This window comes from Hippopotamus amphibius, chromosome 3 (genome assembly GCF_030028045.1).
Source record: "Hippopotamus amphibius kiboko isolate mHipAmp2 chromosome 3, mHipAmp2.hap2, whole genome shotgun sequence".
Classification (NCBI taxonomy): Eukaryota; Metazoa; Chordata; class Mammalia; order Artiodactyla; family Hippopotamidae; genus Hippopotamus; species Hippopotamus amphibius.
This window is the reverse complement of record NC_080188.1, coordinates 21,688,441-21,707,460: the sequence shown is the minus strand read 5'-3', so window position 1 is coordinate 21,707,460 and position 19,020 is coordinate 21,688,441. Positions and strand designations below refer to the sequence as shown.

The 19,020-nt window shown below is 40.5% G+C and overlaps 1 protein-coding gene across 4 annotated transcripts in view; it reads left to right on the top strand.

Annotated features, from left to right (window-relative positions):
- The window catches only part of ATP8A1 (ATPase phospholipid transporting 8A1), a 220,683-nt gene that overhangs the window by 11,897 nt on the left and 189,766 nt on the right, over positions 1-19,020 (top strand). For all 4 annotated transcript variants that reach the window (XM_057729004.1, XM_057729006.1, XM_057729005.1 and 1 more), the window contains 2 exons: positions 17,341-17,455; positions 18,719-18,818. In XM_057729004.1, the coding sequence (XP_057584987.1) occupies positions 17,341-17,455; positions 18,719-18,818 (215 nt within the window). The remainder of the gene's footprint in view (positions 1-17,340; positions 17,456-18,718; positions 18,819-19,020) is intronic.

The following is a 19,020-nucleotide window of genomic DNA, read 5'->3' as shown; positions in this document are numbered from 1 at the left end:
ATGCCAGGATGGCCATGATGAATGTTCTCAGGTGGACTCACTCAACCTTGGTGACTTTTTTTCTCCACAGTTGTGAGTAAGGGTTAGAGAAATCACATGAGGAAGAATCACTCTGCCATCTTTAATGCAGAGTGTGTCCAGTGTGGTCGGGGAGCGGGAAGCTTGTGTAATGTGGACAGTTTTACAGTCATGTGTCCATCAGTGGTGTTCAATCCTGGCTACACAGTGAATCAGATGGAGATTGTGTAAGTAGTACTGATGCCTGGACCCATCCCAGACTAAGGGAATTAGTCAGCTGGTCCACTGGGCATGTAGACCAAGTATTGATATTATATCTTCCAGGCAATTCTGATGTGCAGCAGCGTTGAAAAACACTGGTGTGGATCCTTGAATTTCCTTGATTGCAGAGAGAAGGAGGAATAGATTGTGTAAAGTCATGTAGATTGCCAGCCAAGAAACCAAGAGTATATGGATTTTTTTTTTTTTTTTTTTGGTAATTTCTTCATCTGTTGCCCAGTTACTTAAGGGGTCTAATTACACTTCTCTAAATTAACCCTCTTAGAAATGATAAAATTCATATCATGATATTCAGTTATTTACTTTTGAAGACTTTCTTTAAAATTCTGAATTAAATATTCAATTCAGTACAACCAAATGAAGAGTAAACACATTCAGTTTATTTTTAGCTGGTGCTATATCTACTCTGGGAGCTTGATGAATACGAGTCTCTCTGCAGTGTCATTTCTAGTTTTTGCTAACTGACTTACTTTTAGTATGCTGTTGTAGTGTGTTTAGTATTTTGTTGTTAATCTCTTTATTCATCCTATATTTGTAGCCTACCTATGTATAGTAATTTGCACCTGGAAGAAATACCTTAAAAACTTGGTGGCTACTTTTTTCAAGGGGTTTATTTTCTTTAGTTTACAATTATTAATTCATCTCACCACAATGTTAATAGGTCTTTTACAGGTTAATGTACAGAAAACAAAAACTTACACCAGCCCCAAATTACCTGCCTTCCCTGACTGCTGAGCTGAAGCTCATTTTGAAACTCTTAATTTAGCCAGAATGGTTTCCCTGTGGTCTCATGGATGGGTGCTGGGGTCTAGCTTCAAGATGTGATGATTATTTCAAACTTTGAGGAGTAGAAAACAAGCCTCACAAGGCCTTAGATCAAGTGTATTGTGTCCAATTTTTGTGGGATTTTTTTTTTATATTCTCTTCTATCATTATCATTTCTGCATTTAGATTTTACTTTTTTTAGGTGCTAATGTTACTTGTACTATACAGATGGAAATCTTTTTTAAAAAGCTAGAATTTGATTGGGGGAAGCGGGTGGAGTTCCAAATCACTGGCTTAGTTTAACCCCAGATGGCGGCTTATTCGTGTATTTTTATTTAAAGTTCAATGAAAGAATCATGAGTTGGCCTTTTGTTGACTTCCAAGTGAATATAATTAGAAAGAAGGCAGAAGGCCCTCTTAATTTCCCCAGGTATCCAGCTGAATCCCCCTTGATGTTATTAGGTGACTTTCTCTGTGGAATTTATCCTTACGGTTGGTGAGTGAACTACTCTTCTGTATTTTAATTTTAACTAGGTCTGAATATGTACCAAGGTCTTCAGTCTGAATTGGTAGTTTTCTTTATAAGGTGTCAGACATTTTTCCATTTATTCAACCAGAATTGTCTTTTTTTTTTAATTTTATTGACACAAGCGAATAGAATCACCATCTTTACTGTTTATATTTCATGTGTCTTTAGTCTGTTTGGTACCAGACAGTTTGATATAGTAGCCACTTAAAGAGTAGAATACATTTGTTGTGTGACATAGTAACAAAACTTGAGACCAAAACTTACTTAGTGATGTCCCACTTTCCTCAGTATTGTAAGCTACTGCCCTGTAAATAGGTGACCAGAGAGAAAATGAAATAAGGCACTTGGGGCTCCCAATAGGCCTGGAGTGATATCTGACTTTTGGGTCTTCCAAGCTGTGTGACCTTGGGCAAGTCACATAACCTCTCTAAGACTCCTGTTTTCCTTTCCCAAAGAGTAATAACTTCTACCCACAAATCATCTGCCTGTTGGCTAGAGAGGAGACCAAGTCCAGCTGCACATTGGAGTCTTCTGAGGAGCTTTAAACTAGCTGATCCTTGGGTTCCACCCTTAGAGATTCTGATTTCATCTGAGAGGTAGAAGTTGAAACAAAGGAAGGTGATAGTGGCTTGGACTACTAGGTATCAGTGCAGGAGAGGAGATGTGGTCAGATTCAGGATATATCAGTAGTTTGAAGGTAGATGTAACAGATTTATTGATACATAGGTTGTGGAGTGTTAAAGACTTGGAGAATGACTAAAGTTTGGAGCTGTGAGCCCAAATTATGGCACCATTTACTAAGTTAGAAAATACTGGGATATAGGACTAAAAACCTGCTTGAATCTTAGGAAAGAGTGAGAAGAGCCATATGTGCCAAAATATGTATGTCTGTATACATTTTTTAAATTCTTTTGGAAAGGGTATTGCATTTATCCTAAATTCCATCTACTTCATCCATCTTCCTTTCTCTTAGTATTCTTTAGAAATTCAGTAAACATAACTATTAGTATCTCACCCGTTCCTCATTTCTAGGGATTTTAGACATCTGGGAACTGTATGGATTAACCTGTTTGCGATTGATCATTCTATTGCTGGGACTTTTCACTCCATAATCAGACTTGATGAGAACAGTCTTCGTGTCATCATTGGGTTCTTTTGGCGCTTGAGGTGCTCCACAGCACAGGGACATCTTTCAGAGCGGAAAATTAAAGCACATGCTATAAAGTAGGTGCTAAGCAAACGTTACTTAAATCTGCATCTGGTGAGTGACTGGGAATAAGATCAAGCGTTCAGATTTTGGAAGCTGAGCTTTTAACATGCTGGTGTGGTTTTGAAATCTCTGGAGCTTTCTTATTGTCATGTCCAGGCCCACTGCACTTTGCTCAGCATTGGCCACAGATACCCCAGCAGATCTAAGGGGCCGATTTCACGTTTGTGATGAGTGGTGGTGGCATGTGGAGGCATAAGCGTTGCATTACGAGGCTCCTTCTGCACTGGGTGATTTTTATTTATGGTGTCAGAAGGTCCTTGAAGCAACTGTGCAATCTGCCCTCTCATTGTTCTTATTCTACCTGTAAATTGGGTAGAGCTGATGGCAGCTGCACGCATGTGTAGGTGTCACTGCTTTCATGTCAGCCAGCATTGTGCTGGATCTTTGAAGTCCTTGCAGCCTGCCCGCTGTCATTCACACATTCTGGTATAATCTGCTCAGTGGAGGCCTTGGTCTCCTTTTTGAGCCCCATCCTGACAAGCTGAAGGCAGCTGTGCCTTCTTTGCTTTTGTGCCAGTGACTCCTGTTTCTCTGAGCCTGTCTTGCCTAACCAGTCTTGGCGGCTTCTTTAATACTATCCCACAGTGCTTCTGGCAGACAAGCCATCCCAGAGCCACGCCTGCTCTCAGGGTCATGTTGGGATGTGGTGGAGTTCTCCAGTGCTCATTTAGGGATGTCCTCTTTTACTAGCTGGGTTCCTGGACTTGTTGGATATTTCACATGCCTGACTGCTTGTCATCAATAGGCAGAGGAAAAGTGTCACCTCTTTCCTGATCCTGGGTAGTGTCCGGTTCTATAGAGTAAAAAAGCTGTTCTTGCTCACTCGTGAGTGATTCATGTTGCTGTGTGTGCTGCGCTGACTTCTCTGAAACCACAAATTAGCAGGGAGGCTGTAGTTTCTTCCCTGAGTGTTTTTGACACTTGAGACAATGTTTAAAAAAAGGTGAATTTTTTTTTCTCTCTTGCAAGATCACAATGGAGATAAGCAGGTGCCCATCAAAATCTACTGACTCATTCTGAGAATAATACAGAGCAAATTGATTTTGTTCGGATGTTTCTGCTTCTTTTGATAAAATGAGGACTAGTCTTGAAACAAGTCATTTTTATGTTATAAAATGCATTAATAGCTCCAAAAATAAAAGTTGTAATAATCCAGATAACTTCACAGTTGTTTATTATTATTATTTTTCCAGTATGTTTCAAGGGCTGGCTTATTCAAAGCTATAATTCAGTTATATCTTCCTATGAACATTGCTGGTGGAGTTAGTGGGGTTACCTATCCTGCAAGCATTTTTATCAACTAGTTCAGTAATTCTTTTCTCTATATACAAAGTGATTAAAACGTGCTTGTGTATTGGCCCTATATTAATGGTTCTCTGATGACCTCATAATTGTCTTTAAAAAAAAATCTTTTTAAAAAGATGGCATCATGGAATTCTAGACTTGAAGGGAACTGTGTACACAGTCCCTGATGCAGCCCTCTAGCAATTGGTTATCCAGTGACGGGAATCACGCCCCCGTTTAAGACAGCCCTTTCCATTCTCACACAGTTCTAATTCTTAGCAAGTTCTTTCTTGCTAAGAAAGCAATAAAAGCGATAAAACCATTTGTTTTCTACAGGTCTTGCTGGGCCAAATGTCCCCATATTATATTTGCACGGTTGATTTTCATAAGCCTTAGTATAGGATCTTCAATTTATTCAATCTCTCAAAACCTTGGTGAATTGATTCTTTCATGTCATCTGCACATTTATTAATCGTGCCATGTGTGTCCTTATCCTGTCGCTGGAACCCAGGCAGTCTGGCTCCAGATCCCTCAGGAAGCTGTGCATCTGCTCTAACTGCCCAGGGATCCTCTTGGATCCTAACAGAACCTCCTGACGCTCGGTCTTTAGGGGCTCTCCGTCTGCCCCGTGTTGCCCTGCTTTGTTCTCCGAATGTCTACTCCGTTCTCTTCATACCTTCAGCGTACGTGAGCCCCCTCCAGCCTGACCCTCCCTGCTCAGTGCCGGGTCTGCCTGCTTGTGTCTCTGGGCCACAAGTCCACTTTCCCAGAAAGAAGCCCAAGTGGGCCTGCTGGTCAGGCGCCGCTGTTGATCATGAGTCCCAGGGCCAGGGAACTGGACCAGGAGAGGGGAGGGGGGGCAGGAGCCAAGGGTGACCCAGCCTGGCTGCTTCAGAAGGCCTTGCAGGACGGGGGAACCAAAGGAAAGTCCAGCATGAGTCCCCTTGTTTGTCAGCCAGTTGTGAGTCCACATTGTTACCTAATCATGAGATCCAGTGTCTCAGTTTTTTAAGAACAGGATGGGTCTAGCCTTGTTGAAGTTCAAAATGCTAAGGATTTGGCCAGGGACATTATTGTGCAGGTTTAGGTTAACGTAGAGGACCTTTTTTATAGGGGAGAAATTCCTTTTAATCTCCGACTATGCATTTTGGGTATGAGAAACACCACTTTAAAACAATGAACCCGCATTCAATGTTAACTGAATTCTCTCTGCAAAAGGGAAATGTTTCTTTTAACTTTTGAATTATTTTCAGAAATTTACCATAAATCCTTTAGAAGCTGTAGATCCTATTAAATAAATCTGTGAACTCTGAAAGCGCATCTATAGACTGCCCTTTTCCTGAACAGTAGTTTATAATGTATCGGGTCCGTCTACTTTGCTTTTTAGAACACTGGGACCTTTCTCATTCACCGTGGTTCTTCTGCAATTAGTGACAGTTCACTTAACTATTCTGCAAGCTCTCACAGTTCTATAGATTTAACAATGCTATTATGTGTACACGTACACACATGCTACAAGATACAAATCTATTTATAGCAGCTACCTGCTGCCTTGTCTTTTTTTCCTTTTAAAATAATTCCCTGCCTTCTCTTTTGCATTTGTTTCTCTAACTACTATTTGTTCTAACCTTCCTAGTTTTAGGGTGATTATCCTTAGTGGAGAATGAAGTGAAGCCAGAGAAGTAGGAGCTGAGGAGTTCTGCTTTTTATTATCCGTTAACATTACACCATCTATTGCAGGCAGCGGACCTATTCCATCAGTTCTTTGTATTCCAAATGGAAGGATGAGGACACTTTTGTAGTCTCTAAAATTTTTTAAAACACCCTTCCTCCATTCTCAGATGTCTGTACATCTGTTATTATCCGCTGTTGAACGTGTGAGACTATTTCCAGCCTTTCCCATGATCTTTTTATCTGCTTTTCCTTGTTCAAGGACTTCTTGTGCTGCAACAATCGTCTCTTTGACCACCCCTCCCTTTTCCTTCTAGAAAGGACCTTTCACAATTAGTCAGCATGTTACTTCACACAGCCTTCCGGACTTCTGCCCGTTTGGGTCTCGATGCTAACTTGAAATACATCCTCTTGAAATCTAGAACACATGTCCGGCTTCACCTGGTATTTCCCTCTGTGACTGCCAAAAGGTCTTTGGTACAGTTATGTTTTCTACTAACTTTATCACTTCTGCATTGATGAGAATCCAGTCCCTAGTAGCAATTCTTCATCTTGTTTCCTGTACCTTCTCAAGAAATATTTGCTGCCAAGACAAGTCAATGATGCTTTTAGCTAATTGAGGCTTCTAGGAGATGCCTGATGGATGTCTGGTGGTTGAAACCCCTCAGTGCTAGTGCAGTCTATTTCTGTGCCAATGTTTCATCTATATTGGGGACGTAACACTTACTTCTTCTGTCTGACCAAAGGATCTATGGGATATCCCCAAGGGGATATCATTAAATTCCTTTTATCTTTCATTGTTCTTCTTCCTTTTCCTGCTAAGCATGAGTTGGCATTCATAAGTGTTTTCATTATTATTTGCAGTAACTTAGCGTGCCCAAGGTGGTCATTTTTCTAGGTTAGCATCCAAGGCTGGCAGCCAAAGAAATTAAGTGCTTCCTATGTGTGCGGCCCACCACTAGGCATGTACAGGTTTCCATCTCATACTGCTTAAGGCTAGCCTTTCCTCTGAATGTCAGCAATACTTTTCTCAGTGTCTGCCACTTAGAATTTGTAGTGCTACTTTTGGAGCTTGTTGCAGTTCAGCATGAGTACAGGAAGTGTTAAGCCATTATTTTTTTTCCTCTTTTAGACAAGAAATAATGCCGATATGTTTTCCCACTTATTTATTTTTAGATCAGTTCCCACAACGACACTAAAGAAAAATATCACTTACCATGTATTGTAATGACAGGTCCCGATAGGAGGATATATTAGTGAATATCAGGATAGGGACAAGACTATAAAGTTCTGGGACTTTTTGGATGCCTGATATTAAAATAGAAGATTTAGTAAACATTTATTGCCTGCAGGGGACTTCCTTGAAGTGTTATTTATGTTACTTCTCCATATCAGAGTAACGTACCTGATGGATACACACATGTGCCCTTATGCCTATCCTGTTCTCAGTGCATGTCAGGTACACCTGTAACATCTGGCATTATTATTATTCTCATTTGCTATATATCTAAGTATATAGGTCAAAAGATTAATATTGGAGTGTTCACAAGACCACTGTATATTCAAAACTTTTATAGGTGACACTTCAAGAAAGAATGGTCAGGGAGACTGCTTTGACATCTAATAGCATCTACAATGCCATGAGTAGGAGAAAGTCATGGTTGGAAAAACCATGTTGAGGTGGAATAGGGCCAGTAAAAGAGAAATGGGGTCAGAGGGAAAGGCCAGGTCAGGCTTAACTGTTGAATGAATAAATGCATCCAACAGTGTTAATACTTTAGAACTGAGTTGGACTTTATCAATTGCCAAATGTTATCCCGGCTCTGGTACTCACTGGCCCTCTAACTAGCAGCAGTTCTCCATACAAGAAGCAGAGTTTCCTCATCTCCATCATTTTGAGAAGAATTTGGGGGTGGGGTGGGGGCAGAACTCGTTTGTAAGATGAGGAACAATTTTTTGAAGCAGATAACCATGTTTTATCATCAGGGTAAGTGGGTATTGTTTGTTACAACATCTTTTTATATGGGTTTGAGGGTAACGAGCTAGCATCACAGTTGTATGAACAAGAGGATAAAGGAGAGGAAGCTGGGAATGTGGGAAGCTTTTTGGCTGTTGTGCAAGTTCCTTAGGATGGAAACCCGTAGCTATCCCAGAACATGCTAGACTCAGGACCTGGATAGGGCAGTTGTTAACATCAGAGTAGATCTCATCTAGCAATTAGGGCCTGTTGGGGAGGGTTCCTGGCAGGAACCTCATGATATTTGGGGACAGGGTAATCGCATGTGGTTCCAGGTCATTGTTCCATGCAGAGCAGAAAAGCCAGCTAGTGACTGAGGGACAGAGAACAGGTTTCAGCTCCTTGAAGAAGAAAGGCCAGGTCCGGGTCCGGTGTCAGTGCCCACCTACATTAATTAGACGGCGTTGGGACAGGACTTGGCTTCCAGCAGAGGACTATGAGGCCTGTGCTTAAACTCCACACTGTGGAAGCTGAGCATAGGCTTTAAGTAGGTAGAGTAGTTCCCAGAATCAAATGAAAAGCCTTTACAGGAAGGTCAAGAGGCCTGCAAGGCAGCTGGACTAATGGACGGTTACTTTCGGATGCCATAGCATCTGTCTTATCTGTGCTTATTAGCCTTTTCATATGTCTAGACTGTAAATTGCCTGTGATTAGCTTAGCATGGGTCATGTGCCCACCTTTAAGTCAAAATGGGGGGAGTGGTATTTTGATGGAGCAGTCCCTCAAGACTACCTATAGTTGGGGGAGGGGAGTTCTCCAAGGAAAACCAAAGACTCTTTTCAGGAGAAGCAGATGCTGAGCTGGAATGAACAGCAGATGTTCACTGAGTAGAGCCTGAATCAATATTCAGTACAGAGAAGGTGTATTGATGCAATTGAAAATCTCATTTCCCCTCTGGCTATTGCAGTCATGGTCTAGAAATTTGAGATGCATTGCTGAATAGTTTGTTTAATTTCCATGCTTTTAAAGGTGTTTATTTCTTCAGTGCCATATTTGAAACTGTAATATATAAGACTCAACCTTTAAAGGACCCAGTTCATTGTTTTCAGAGTGGTGGTTTCTTCCTTTTGTTCCCTCTCTGTCTGAACAGCTGCTGTCAGGCTCACAACTGAACATTTGGAATGATCGTTCTGCTCCAGCAATGCAGAGCATGGGATTTCAAATCTCTTTCCTAGCTCTAGTAACTGCTTCAGTATTTCTAATTAAATAAACGATGTATATGGTAACCACCAAAAGCAAAATAAATAAAATACAAACGTCTAAGTTATTCAGCCAAAGATTGTTTTGCTTCAGACACTTGAACCAAAAAAAAAAAAATTATTAGTTGGGAACTTTTATTATTATTTTTTGCAGTGAACAAAATAAAAACATATTAAACCTTGGAAAGGACCATGGGCAATGCTCATAATTTCCTACTAAATAGCACCTAACTTGAATCACACCTAAGTTCTACAGTTGTGCGTCTGAAATCTCTGGCTAGTTTTCCAGTTAATATTCTTTTATTAGACTATTGTCTAAAGATTTCATTCTAGCTCAAGAAATGCGAGCTATTAATATATTCTCTTAAGTGTCTAATGTTAGAAGCCATTGAGTAAAAAGATATATAGTTGGACTCTCCTGACTATGTTTAGGAGATAATGTAGATATTCTGATTCCAATTACAGCCTTACTTATAATTGTGATGAAGTTGAGTCTGCAAAAGCATAATGGTTCCAAACCATATTACCAGGCAACAGAATGATTTTGTATCTTGTTCTCTTCTCCCTCCTACCTACCCACCCCTGCTTCTGTTGCGTAACCCCATACAGATGACAATTTTAGGAAAATATGTACTTATTTAATAGTAATTTATAAAATTGTAGGTTAAAATTAATTTTACTATCTAGCTTTATTCACTGGTCACAACTTTTAAATATTATCCAAAAAAATTTTAAATGTTAGTACCTACCTCAGTATGTCCCTAAGACTTGTTTTTCCCATCTCAAGTTTTTAAAGGACAGATTAACTTTATAATCTTTGGATAGAGGATAGGGTTACAGGAGCTGTCTGATAGTATTTTGCTACGTTGCTAACATAATCATTTAATCCTCATACGAACCCTATTTTATGTGAGGAATTTGAGGCTCAGATGTAAAATAACTTGACCAGTGTTATACAGAAGTGTCATAATCTGAATTTGAACACAGATCTGACTACAAAACCTATTCTTTCTCCCCACAGTCTGCCTTTTCAATTTCAGCAATAAAAACAGCTAGAATGTTTGTGTGTGCACGGACAGCCAGGTACTCTCCCGGGTGCTTTGTACACGTGCATTCTCTCATTTAGTCTGCACAAAATCCTGTGAAAGAAGCTAGGCAGCCAGGGTTAAGTAATCTGTCTAAGGTCACCATACCTCTCAACTAAGTGACCTAAACTGCTTCTTACGCCATCATCAGTGCTGCCAGTCCTGGTTCTGTAATGCCTTCCTTGATGAGGCCCTGTGTTTTCAATATTATTGATTACCATGTTATAATGAGAAAAGGCTGTGTGATATCTAAGGCTAGGGTTGTTTGGCTGTAAAGAGAATTCTATGAAGTGGTTAATCCTTTGTTGTGTTTGAAGTCCTAGATTTCTTTCAAGTCTTGGGCTTTGGTTGCAGTAGCATCCAATGGTGGGTTTATGTGGCATCATACGTGATGGAATGATGAGAGACACGGAGAGGCTGTGAGGGTCGGACCAGCTCCACCTCCAAAAAATATCCTGTATAATCCACTTCGGCTGTGTCACCACTATCTCACCCAGGCCCCATTGTCTTTTACCTAAATTATCACAGCAGCCTCAAAATGATCTTCCTGCCTAAAACTTTTCCGTGGATTCTTACCACCTAAAGGATATAAATTCCAGTTTCTTGTTGTTTCTCCCAGTCTGGCCCTGCCTCCTTTTGTTTGATGGTTCCCCTGTTCTCTGTCACTGGTCCTTATGTTCCTGGAAATGCCAAGCTCATTCTTGCCTCCTGGGCTTTGTTCCTCCTCTTCCCTGCATGGGTTCACACTGTCCTTCACCTTTTCTCATTGAGGGCTCAGCTCAGCCTCTCCTTGGAGAGGTCTTCCCTCGCCACTCAGTAGGAAGCTGCAATAGCAGTAATAATAACAGTGACAACAAGGAGAACAGCTGACATTTATTGAGCTCTTGACTGAATGCCAGGCATGGCTCTCTGCATGTATTAACTACCGCTTGCTTCACAACCCCCCTTTGAGGTAGGTATCATTATCAACTCCATGATGTAGATGATGAGACTGAGGCACAGAGAGTTATGTTGATCATTTTGTCAGTCACCTGTTTTACTTCCTTCATCATACTTACCATGATCTGTAATTATCTTGCTTTCTTCTGGAAAATTAGTTCCTGAGAGAAGGGAACCTTATTTTAAGCTGTTTCTGCAGCTTAAAAAAAAAATGCCTGGCACATAGTAGGCATTTAAATATGTTGAATGAATGAACTAATGAACAATGGGTCTTACTGATTGGGTGGTGATATTTATGACAAGAAATGGAAAATTTCAGAGGTGATGCTTCTGCTGTAATTGTAGGAGAGGGCACAAAGCCTTTCACCCTCGCTGTTGAGCATTTTCCTTCTCTGCTGCATTACACTGTGTGTATTTAAGCACATGACCATGAATCTGGGCAGAGAAAGAAAGAAAAACTAGGTGTCAACATACTCGGTAACCCAGTAGACACTGGTCGGTGGGTGGGTGCCAGGTGGTTGCTGGCACCAGTTACTACTTATCTTTTCAAATACGGAAATTCAGCCGTGAGCACAAAGCATGTTTGATTTTGCGCCTGTGTTCTGGCTGCTGATTATGTAAAGCAACTGTTACTGTGAAACATCTGGCTCAAGTAGGGGAATTTTTTTTTTAATTTCCCTGTTCTTCTGAACAAATGAGGTATTGACTGTTTTCTTTCTGGTGCCCAGCAGATATTAATTTCGCAGGATTTTAGAGCTGAAAGAGAATTTCAGATTACGTATTCGCCTACCTTTCTCATTTTACAAGGGAAGGGAATCACCCCCGGGGATTATGTGCACAGGATCACAAAAGTAATTAGTGAAAGAACCAGAGCTCACCTCACAACCACTAAGTGGGTTTAATGATCAAATGCTGTTAGGAGAAGATGAACCAAGTGTTTACTTCAGGGCCATAATTGAGGTGCTGTCCCATCAGCATCTTATGTTTTCTTGACGTGCAAATTATTGTTGGAGGTTGAAATGGCCGGCAGGAGGATGAGCTTCTATACCCTTATTTAGTAATACAAGTAATATCTTGTAGTACATTCAGTAGCTAAAGGTTATGTGTGACTCTTTCTTATACTGAAATTACTGATCCTTCAGAAGTCTAGAAGTAGCATTTGGTCATCCTATAACTAAGAATGCAGATTTGGTCTGGTAAAATCCCCAGGTTGGTGTGTGCTTAGGAAATACTAAGAAATTTTATCATTAATTGAAATAAACCACAATTCAGAAAACAACTGCTTTTCTGCTTGGGGAAATAATAATCAAGTGGGATATTATAAACACGAAATATGGAATTTTCAGTATACCTGGGATTCTGAATTACAGAGTCATTGTCTATACTACTTGGCCATTTTCTTGTTTATTTCAATAAACGCTAGTCCAGAGTAGTTTATTTTCGGAGACTGGTTTGATTCTGGCTGGTCTTAAATGGGAGAAGAATTTGAAAAAGAATGGTTGCTTGTAATATGTATAGCTGAATCACTTTGCTGTACATCTGAAACTAACACAACATTGTTAATCAACTGTGCTCCAATATAAAATAAAAGTTTTAAAGATAGTAAAGAGAAACAGGTAAAATTTAAAAAAAAAAAGACATTATAGACCTTGGAGGGTATAACATGGAAAGAAGCTAAGGTATTTCAGAAGCCACTGTGGAGCCCTTGCTCATTTCTAATCCTTAAAGTGATGGGTGTGTGGAGGTGGCTGCCGAGGTTTGCTCTGTAGAGCTGTTAGTATCAGAAGAGTAATGATGCTTTAGTGGATGTCAAATGCCTGACTGAGCACTGAGGACACTGGGGTGAATGCCTGAGTGATTCTCCTGGGGAGTCCAAATTGTGGGGCAGGACTGTGTATCTGGTGGCACGATCATCATTAGCTCATGTGTTTGTACCTGGGGGCCATGTGGAGATGCCCCAAGAACTTGAAAAGGGGTAAGATGAGCTTGCCTTCTTCTTTCTGTGTAAGATCAACACATGGTAGGAGCAGAGTCGCCTGCAGGAGAGGCAAGTTTATTCCTGGGCTTGCAGGTTTTGATGGTAATCCCATTGGCAGATTAAATGTCAAGTTTGAATTTGGAGATGGAGAGGGTCTGGAAAAGAGTGAGTCAGAGAGTTCAACACTGGCAGCACTCTTCTCAGCTCTGCGGAGGGGAAGAGACATGTTGGCTGATGGATTTGATATCATGACCCCATTGCCAAGGTGTTCCAACAGACTGAATTTTTTGGTCCTGCAGTGCACTGACCCCTGTTGTGGAGTTCGGTGCAGCAGGCCGTGCTGGCCCGATGCCGTTAGGCTTATGTCATCTGACTCCCAGTGGGTCACTTCATTGCTCACCAGACATCATCACTTGGTCACTGGGCTTTCTACACAGGCCAACAGGGGAGAATTCAATTGATTATGGGACTTCAGTGACTCTAGTTCCTATGACAATTATTTCTCATCATAAACTTACTAATTGTCATTTTGGATTTATGCATCAATCTTACAGGCTTGGATAACCTGTGTCTACTTCTAAGAGAAGGGTCTGTTCTTGATATATTGTTAAATATGTTTTTGCTCATTTGTTAGTTCATCAGACACTGAGTGCCTACTATGAGCCAGAGGTATACTGTTCAGATAATTCTCAGTGTAACAGGGGAAGCAGGTGGATTAACAATTACAAGGTAAGGAATGACCACTCTAGACATTACTTTGGAGGCAGTGTGCCAGCCTCCCATTGCTATAAGGTTCATCGTATGAGTTTATCATTATTTACTTCTATTAACTCTTTAAGTGTAATAGGTGGGTATACTAGATTGTTATGTACCTAACAAAGAGTAGGCATTTTGTTAAGTACTTTGAATAAATTCTTCCATTTAATACCAACTATTCCATATAAAATTTTATAGACTAGGAAACTGAAGCCTAATGAGAGTTAGGCTTCAGTTAAAGTCACATTTTATTCTTGGCTTTGCCATTTACGAGATACTGTCCATTTGACTGTACTCGATAAGGGTTTTGAATGCGTTCCAAGGTGATTCCAGTCAGAGTTCTCTCTGGATCATCTCAGTACCAACCCAAGGAGGATGGGTCACTGAGGGGATCCCAGAAGCGGCCACCGAAACACCTTAAAGTCCATTTCCATTAAATGCATGAGTATCCTGTGCCTTCTTTGTGCAACTCTTGTGCTAAGAAAAGCTGTGAGAGATGGTCAGGAGCCTGATTAAGATGTTTCTTTCTCTTGGCACTCTTCACCTTTTGCATGACTTAAGGACAATGAAGGCTCACCTGACCTTTAGGGAAGACTTCATGAGAACTGTTAATGGATACGTGGCCTTATTCTCCTCCACTGTATTCGGTGAGGGGATGACACTAGAGCTGGCTAAGTTCTCAGTAGTCCTTAGAAGTCAGAACAAGTGGATTAAAAGCTACTAGTGAATGTTAGTGGCTTACATGACCAAGCCCTCTAAATTACTAAACAAATCCTGAGGGACACAGCCTCCCTCCTTAAAACAAAGGGCAGACCACGTATGGGAAGGAGAGGCAAGGGTACCATCTAAGTTTTCCCTCTTTTGGGGCAGAGTGGGGGGGATTCTCCCTTTGGTTACCTTCACCACTAGTACTGTACATCAATCTCTCAGTGAAGGCATTGCCCAGGTGTGAACACAGAGCTCTTCACATGGTCATCATAGCTGTTGAAGGGGACAGTTTGCAGAGGAAGTTTTTAAAAGACAAAAAAAAAATAAAACATGAAGACAGAGTTGTCTGGTGCATATTGAATGGCTGGAGGGAATGGGTTTTCACCTCTAACCCCGAAGAAGTATGAGACCAAAATTTAGCTGAAGAGATGATTCCAATCCGTTTATCCTAGGAGGGTCCTATGTCCCATAGAAATTCTTGAATGCAAATTAATATGTGAGAGGGGAGTGGTAGGTGATATCCAAGTCTACCTGGCAGCATTTGAGACCCTAGTATAAATGGATGTGTCAGGTAAGGAATGACAGCTGACACCTCAGCGGAGAACATCCAGTTATGTAACGTAAGTAAAACTTGAGGGTATCAGTTCAGAGCAGAGTGAAGAACTCATTTTCTTGAGGCACTTTGTCCAGTCGAGGTACTGTAAACAGTACACTATGGTCTTTGTGCTGTCATCAAGGAAAATCTAATAAAAGATTTTTAAGAATTTTAATATTGCCATGCCTCTATTTGATAATCCATGACTTAGTCTGTTCAGGCTGCTATAACAAAATACCATAGACTGGCTGGTTTATGAATAACAAATTTATTTCTCACAATTCTGGAGGCCGGGAAATCCAAGATCAGGGCATTGGCAGATTTGGTGTCTGGCGAGGGCCCGCCTCCAGGTTCACAAAGGACCATGGTCTTGCAGTGTGCTCACATGTGGAAGGGGTAGGGGATCTCTCTCGGGCCTCTTTTCAAAGGACACTAATCCCTCATATGAGGGCTCCACCATCATGACCTGATCGCCTCGAATAAGTATCTCCTCCTAATACCATCACATCCAGGGGTAGGATTTCAACATACGGATTTTGGAGGAGACAAAAACAGTCAGCAATCCCTGCATGAAATTTTGATTGTATACCCTAGGGAGGAAAGTTTGTGTTGTGTCGACAAGATGGTGTACTGACAGAGAATTATTAACCACGTGACCGTGGGCAAAGCTGCTAATGTGTCTAAAACTGCAGCATGAGTATGACAGTACCTAATTTGGATCCATGTGACCTCTGAAGTGAGGAGTATAAAACGTGACTCTCACTCTGTGCCTCTCTCCTTGGAAAGCGTTCAGTGGCTCACTGCCAATGAGAGGATGCAATCCAGACTTATTCACAAGCACGAGAGGTCCTTTGAAGCCTGGTCTGTGTGCTTTTTCAGCTCTGCCTCTCACCTGTCTTTACCTTGCCTTTTGTGTATTCTTTGGCAACCTTGCCTTGTTTGCACTGCCCTGAATACGTTACACTGTTTCTCACCCTCCTGGTCCCTATGCCCCACCTATGCAGGCAGCCCAAATGATTTTCTGATTTCACAGAGTAACCAAAGCCCATGGACAAGCTTTTATCATACAAGTTGTTACCAGCCCTTGGCTGTCATTGGTGTCTTTATCAGTGGTTGCTTGCTCTCAAAAAAATGGCCACATAACCACTCCGTTGTCATTTAGTTTTTGCTAATTAGGCAAACATTTATTGAGTACCTGCTGTTTGTTAGTACTGGTGTTGGGAGATGGGTAACACACCAGCTGTGGCTCCAGGGAGTTCCTTTCTGGTAGGGAGACTCATTCAAGGGGCGGGAAAGTACAGAGGCCTGTGGGAACACAGGGAAGGTTCACTGACTTTAGCACCAGAGAATACTTCAGAAGAGACCCCTGTTGGCAGGGCTTTTGGAAGAAGATGGCGCTGGCTAAGCAGAAAAGAGAAAATAAGTGGGTATTTGAGAGAAAGCACTGTTGGTGACTCTTTCTAGGAAAGGGGCAAGGCACTGATTTAATCAAGGGAATGATTTAATTAAAATCATTTAATTCTCACCAGAAAGTAAAATAAGCAGTTTAAAATTTCTTCTGTTCTTCTAGAAGCTGTATGTATTTTTTAAAGTGTTGTCAACATTGCAGCAAGGTGTTACCCAGTTGAAATTGCCTGTATCTATTTACATTGTTTCAGTGACTGTGAGGTGACTTGAAATGATCTTAAGAAACTTAAAATTCACTTGGGAACATAAATTCTAATTACTGGATAGACTAAGATGATCATAGTGAGTTAGAGCTTGTGGTGGTTGCCTATTTAAACCTTACTGTTTCTTTTTCTCTTTGTCCATGAAGAAAAAAACAGAACCAGAAAAGCATTAAATGTGTATGCTTAAAATTTCAGAATGTATGTCATTACCTCTGTCTTGTTAGTCTTGTCTAAAACTGTAAGCCATTTTTAGAATTTTGTGTTACTTTTGGACATATTTTTATGTAATGGAAGGAAATAGGTTGAACATTTCTGGGGAAAATATGAGTACAAATTAAAAATCAGTGTTACTGTTTTTGAAATGGGTTAGCTGTTACATGACTATTAAATGCTACCTTTCAAATTTTGTAGAAACGTTGAATGTGGAGATTTTTCTTTTTATTAGAACAGATGCAACACCCAACAAGGGGGAAGCAGATAGCTTTTAACAGATTTTAGGCTCTAGGACAATTGTGAGATGTGTTTTTGGTCTGCATAATAAACATTTCTTATCAAGTAAGAAGATTCTGTCTTTAAGGTTATGAGAAGACTGATGATGTTTCAGAGAAGACTTCACTGGCTGACCAGGAGGAAGTAAGGACTATATTCATCAACCAGCCCCAGCTGACAAAATTCTGCAATAACCATGTCAGGTAGGAACTACCAAAGAATGCTTGGGACCAGCTATCACAGCACAGCTCAGGAGGGCATCGCCTCCGCCTGACCAAAATGAAAATACTTGCAAGGAGCTTTCAGTTAAATCAGTTTAATGTTTAAGAGCTTACAGGAGGCAGTGTGAATCAGCTGTTTTTCCATCTTCTAGCCAAGAAGGAGATGTTAATAAGAATCTGGAAGCAGGAAGGAGCAGAAAGGCTAAGTGGCCATTCGCTACCAATTCTGTTTATAGTATCTGAATAATGATGGCTGTTCATGGTACGTGCCTTTGTCTTAAACCTGTTAATAGGCCCATGAACTATTGTCTTTGATTAATGAGTTTTCACCTTTTAAAAGAAGTCTTTGCAGTTCTTCACTTAGAACTCCTTAAATATTGGCTTTTGATACTTGCAAAATTTAGTATGGTGTCGAGGAATGGAAGGTGTGAGAATTACTTCACTGTTCTATTTTCATTCCAACAATAATGTAAAACTATCGCTGTTATAAGCACGATTCACTCAGTGGCCTCTGGAACCAAGTGAACACCCCCTCACTTGCCGCCATACGTCAGCCCAGTGGTTTTCCGGGGACAAAATTCCTAGATATGTGAAACGACCATTTAAAATTAATATTTACACCTTTAAATTTTAGAGTAACTTTTCTGAGTTTGGGGAGTGTGGCATGTGTCCCTTTAATCTCCTTTCTATTTAATTAAAAGAGGAAGATTGGCTGTTTCGGAGACCTAAGTGGTGATATCGTCCTGATTGTGGACCTACCTGGTATGTGTAGTGTGGAGTCCTAGCCAAGTTTCTAGAGGAGCCATGAAGAAAATTCAAACAGAACCCCAGAAAACTCCCCATTTCTCTGAAGTTATCCTGGGAAGTCGTCTCTATTTGATGTTTCTGGTCCTGCTCAAATTGCTGATTTTTTTTTTTGCAAGATTTTATTTTCTATTAATGTATTATATACTATCTTAACTAAAGTTGCTCTTCATTGTAAGCTGTTGCTAGTGATAATAACAGGATGATTCGCCAAAGAGAACAAAAAGATATTATGCAGGAAATTAAACTCCTATGATTTAGACAGTTCCATTCACTCCTTTTCTTTGAGGTTAATGACCATTTGTAGTATTCTCCCAATTTAAAACAAAGGGCAGTTGTTCATGATCTAATTTTTTATATGGCGATAATAGAATTTTGTAAACATGGGTGCTAATTGTGGAATAATTAAGTGTTATGCTACTTTTCATTTTTGTTTTCTAGCACTGCAAAATACAACGTAATCACATTCCTTCCAAGATTTCTCTACTCTCAGTTCAGAAGAGCCGCTAATTCATTTTTTCTCTTTATTGCACTGCTTCAGGTAAAGTCATGTTGTAAAACCTTAACTCAAAATCATGTGTTCGCATATTAATAATTATTATTCTTAAGCCCATGACTAATCTTCTGAAGCTTATCTAAATGCAGAGAGATAAGCTGGTTTGGTGGGCATTTCCAGCTCCTGCTGCAAGCTGGGTCTGAATACCGCTGCTACCTCTTCAAGCCTTTTGATTTGTTTTTATCAA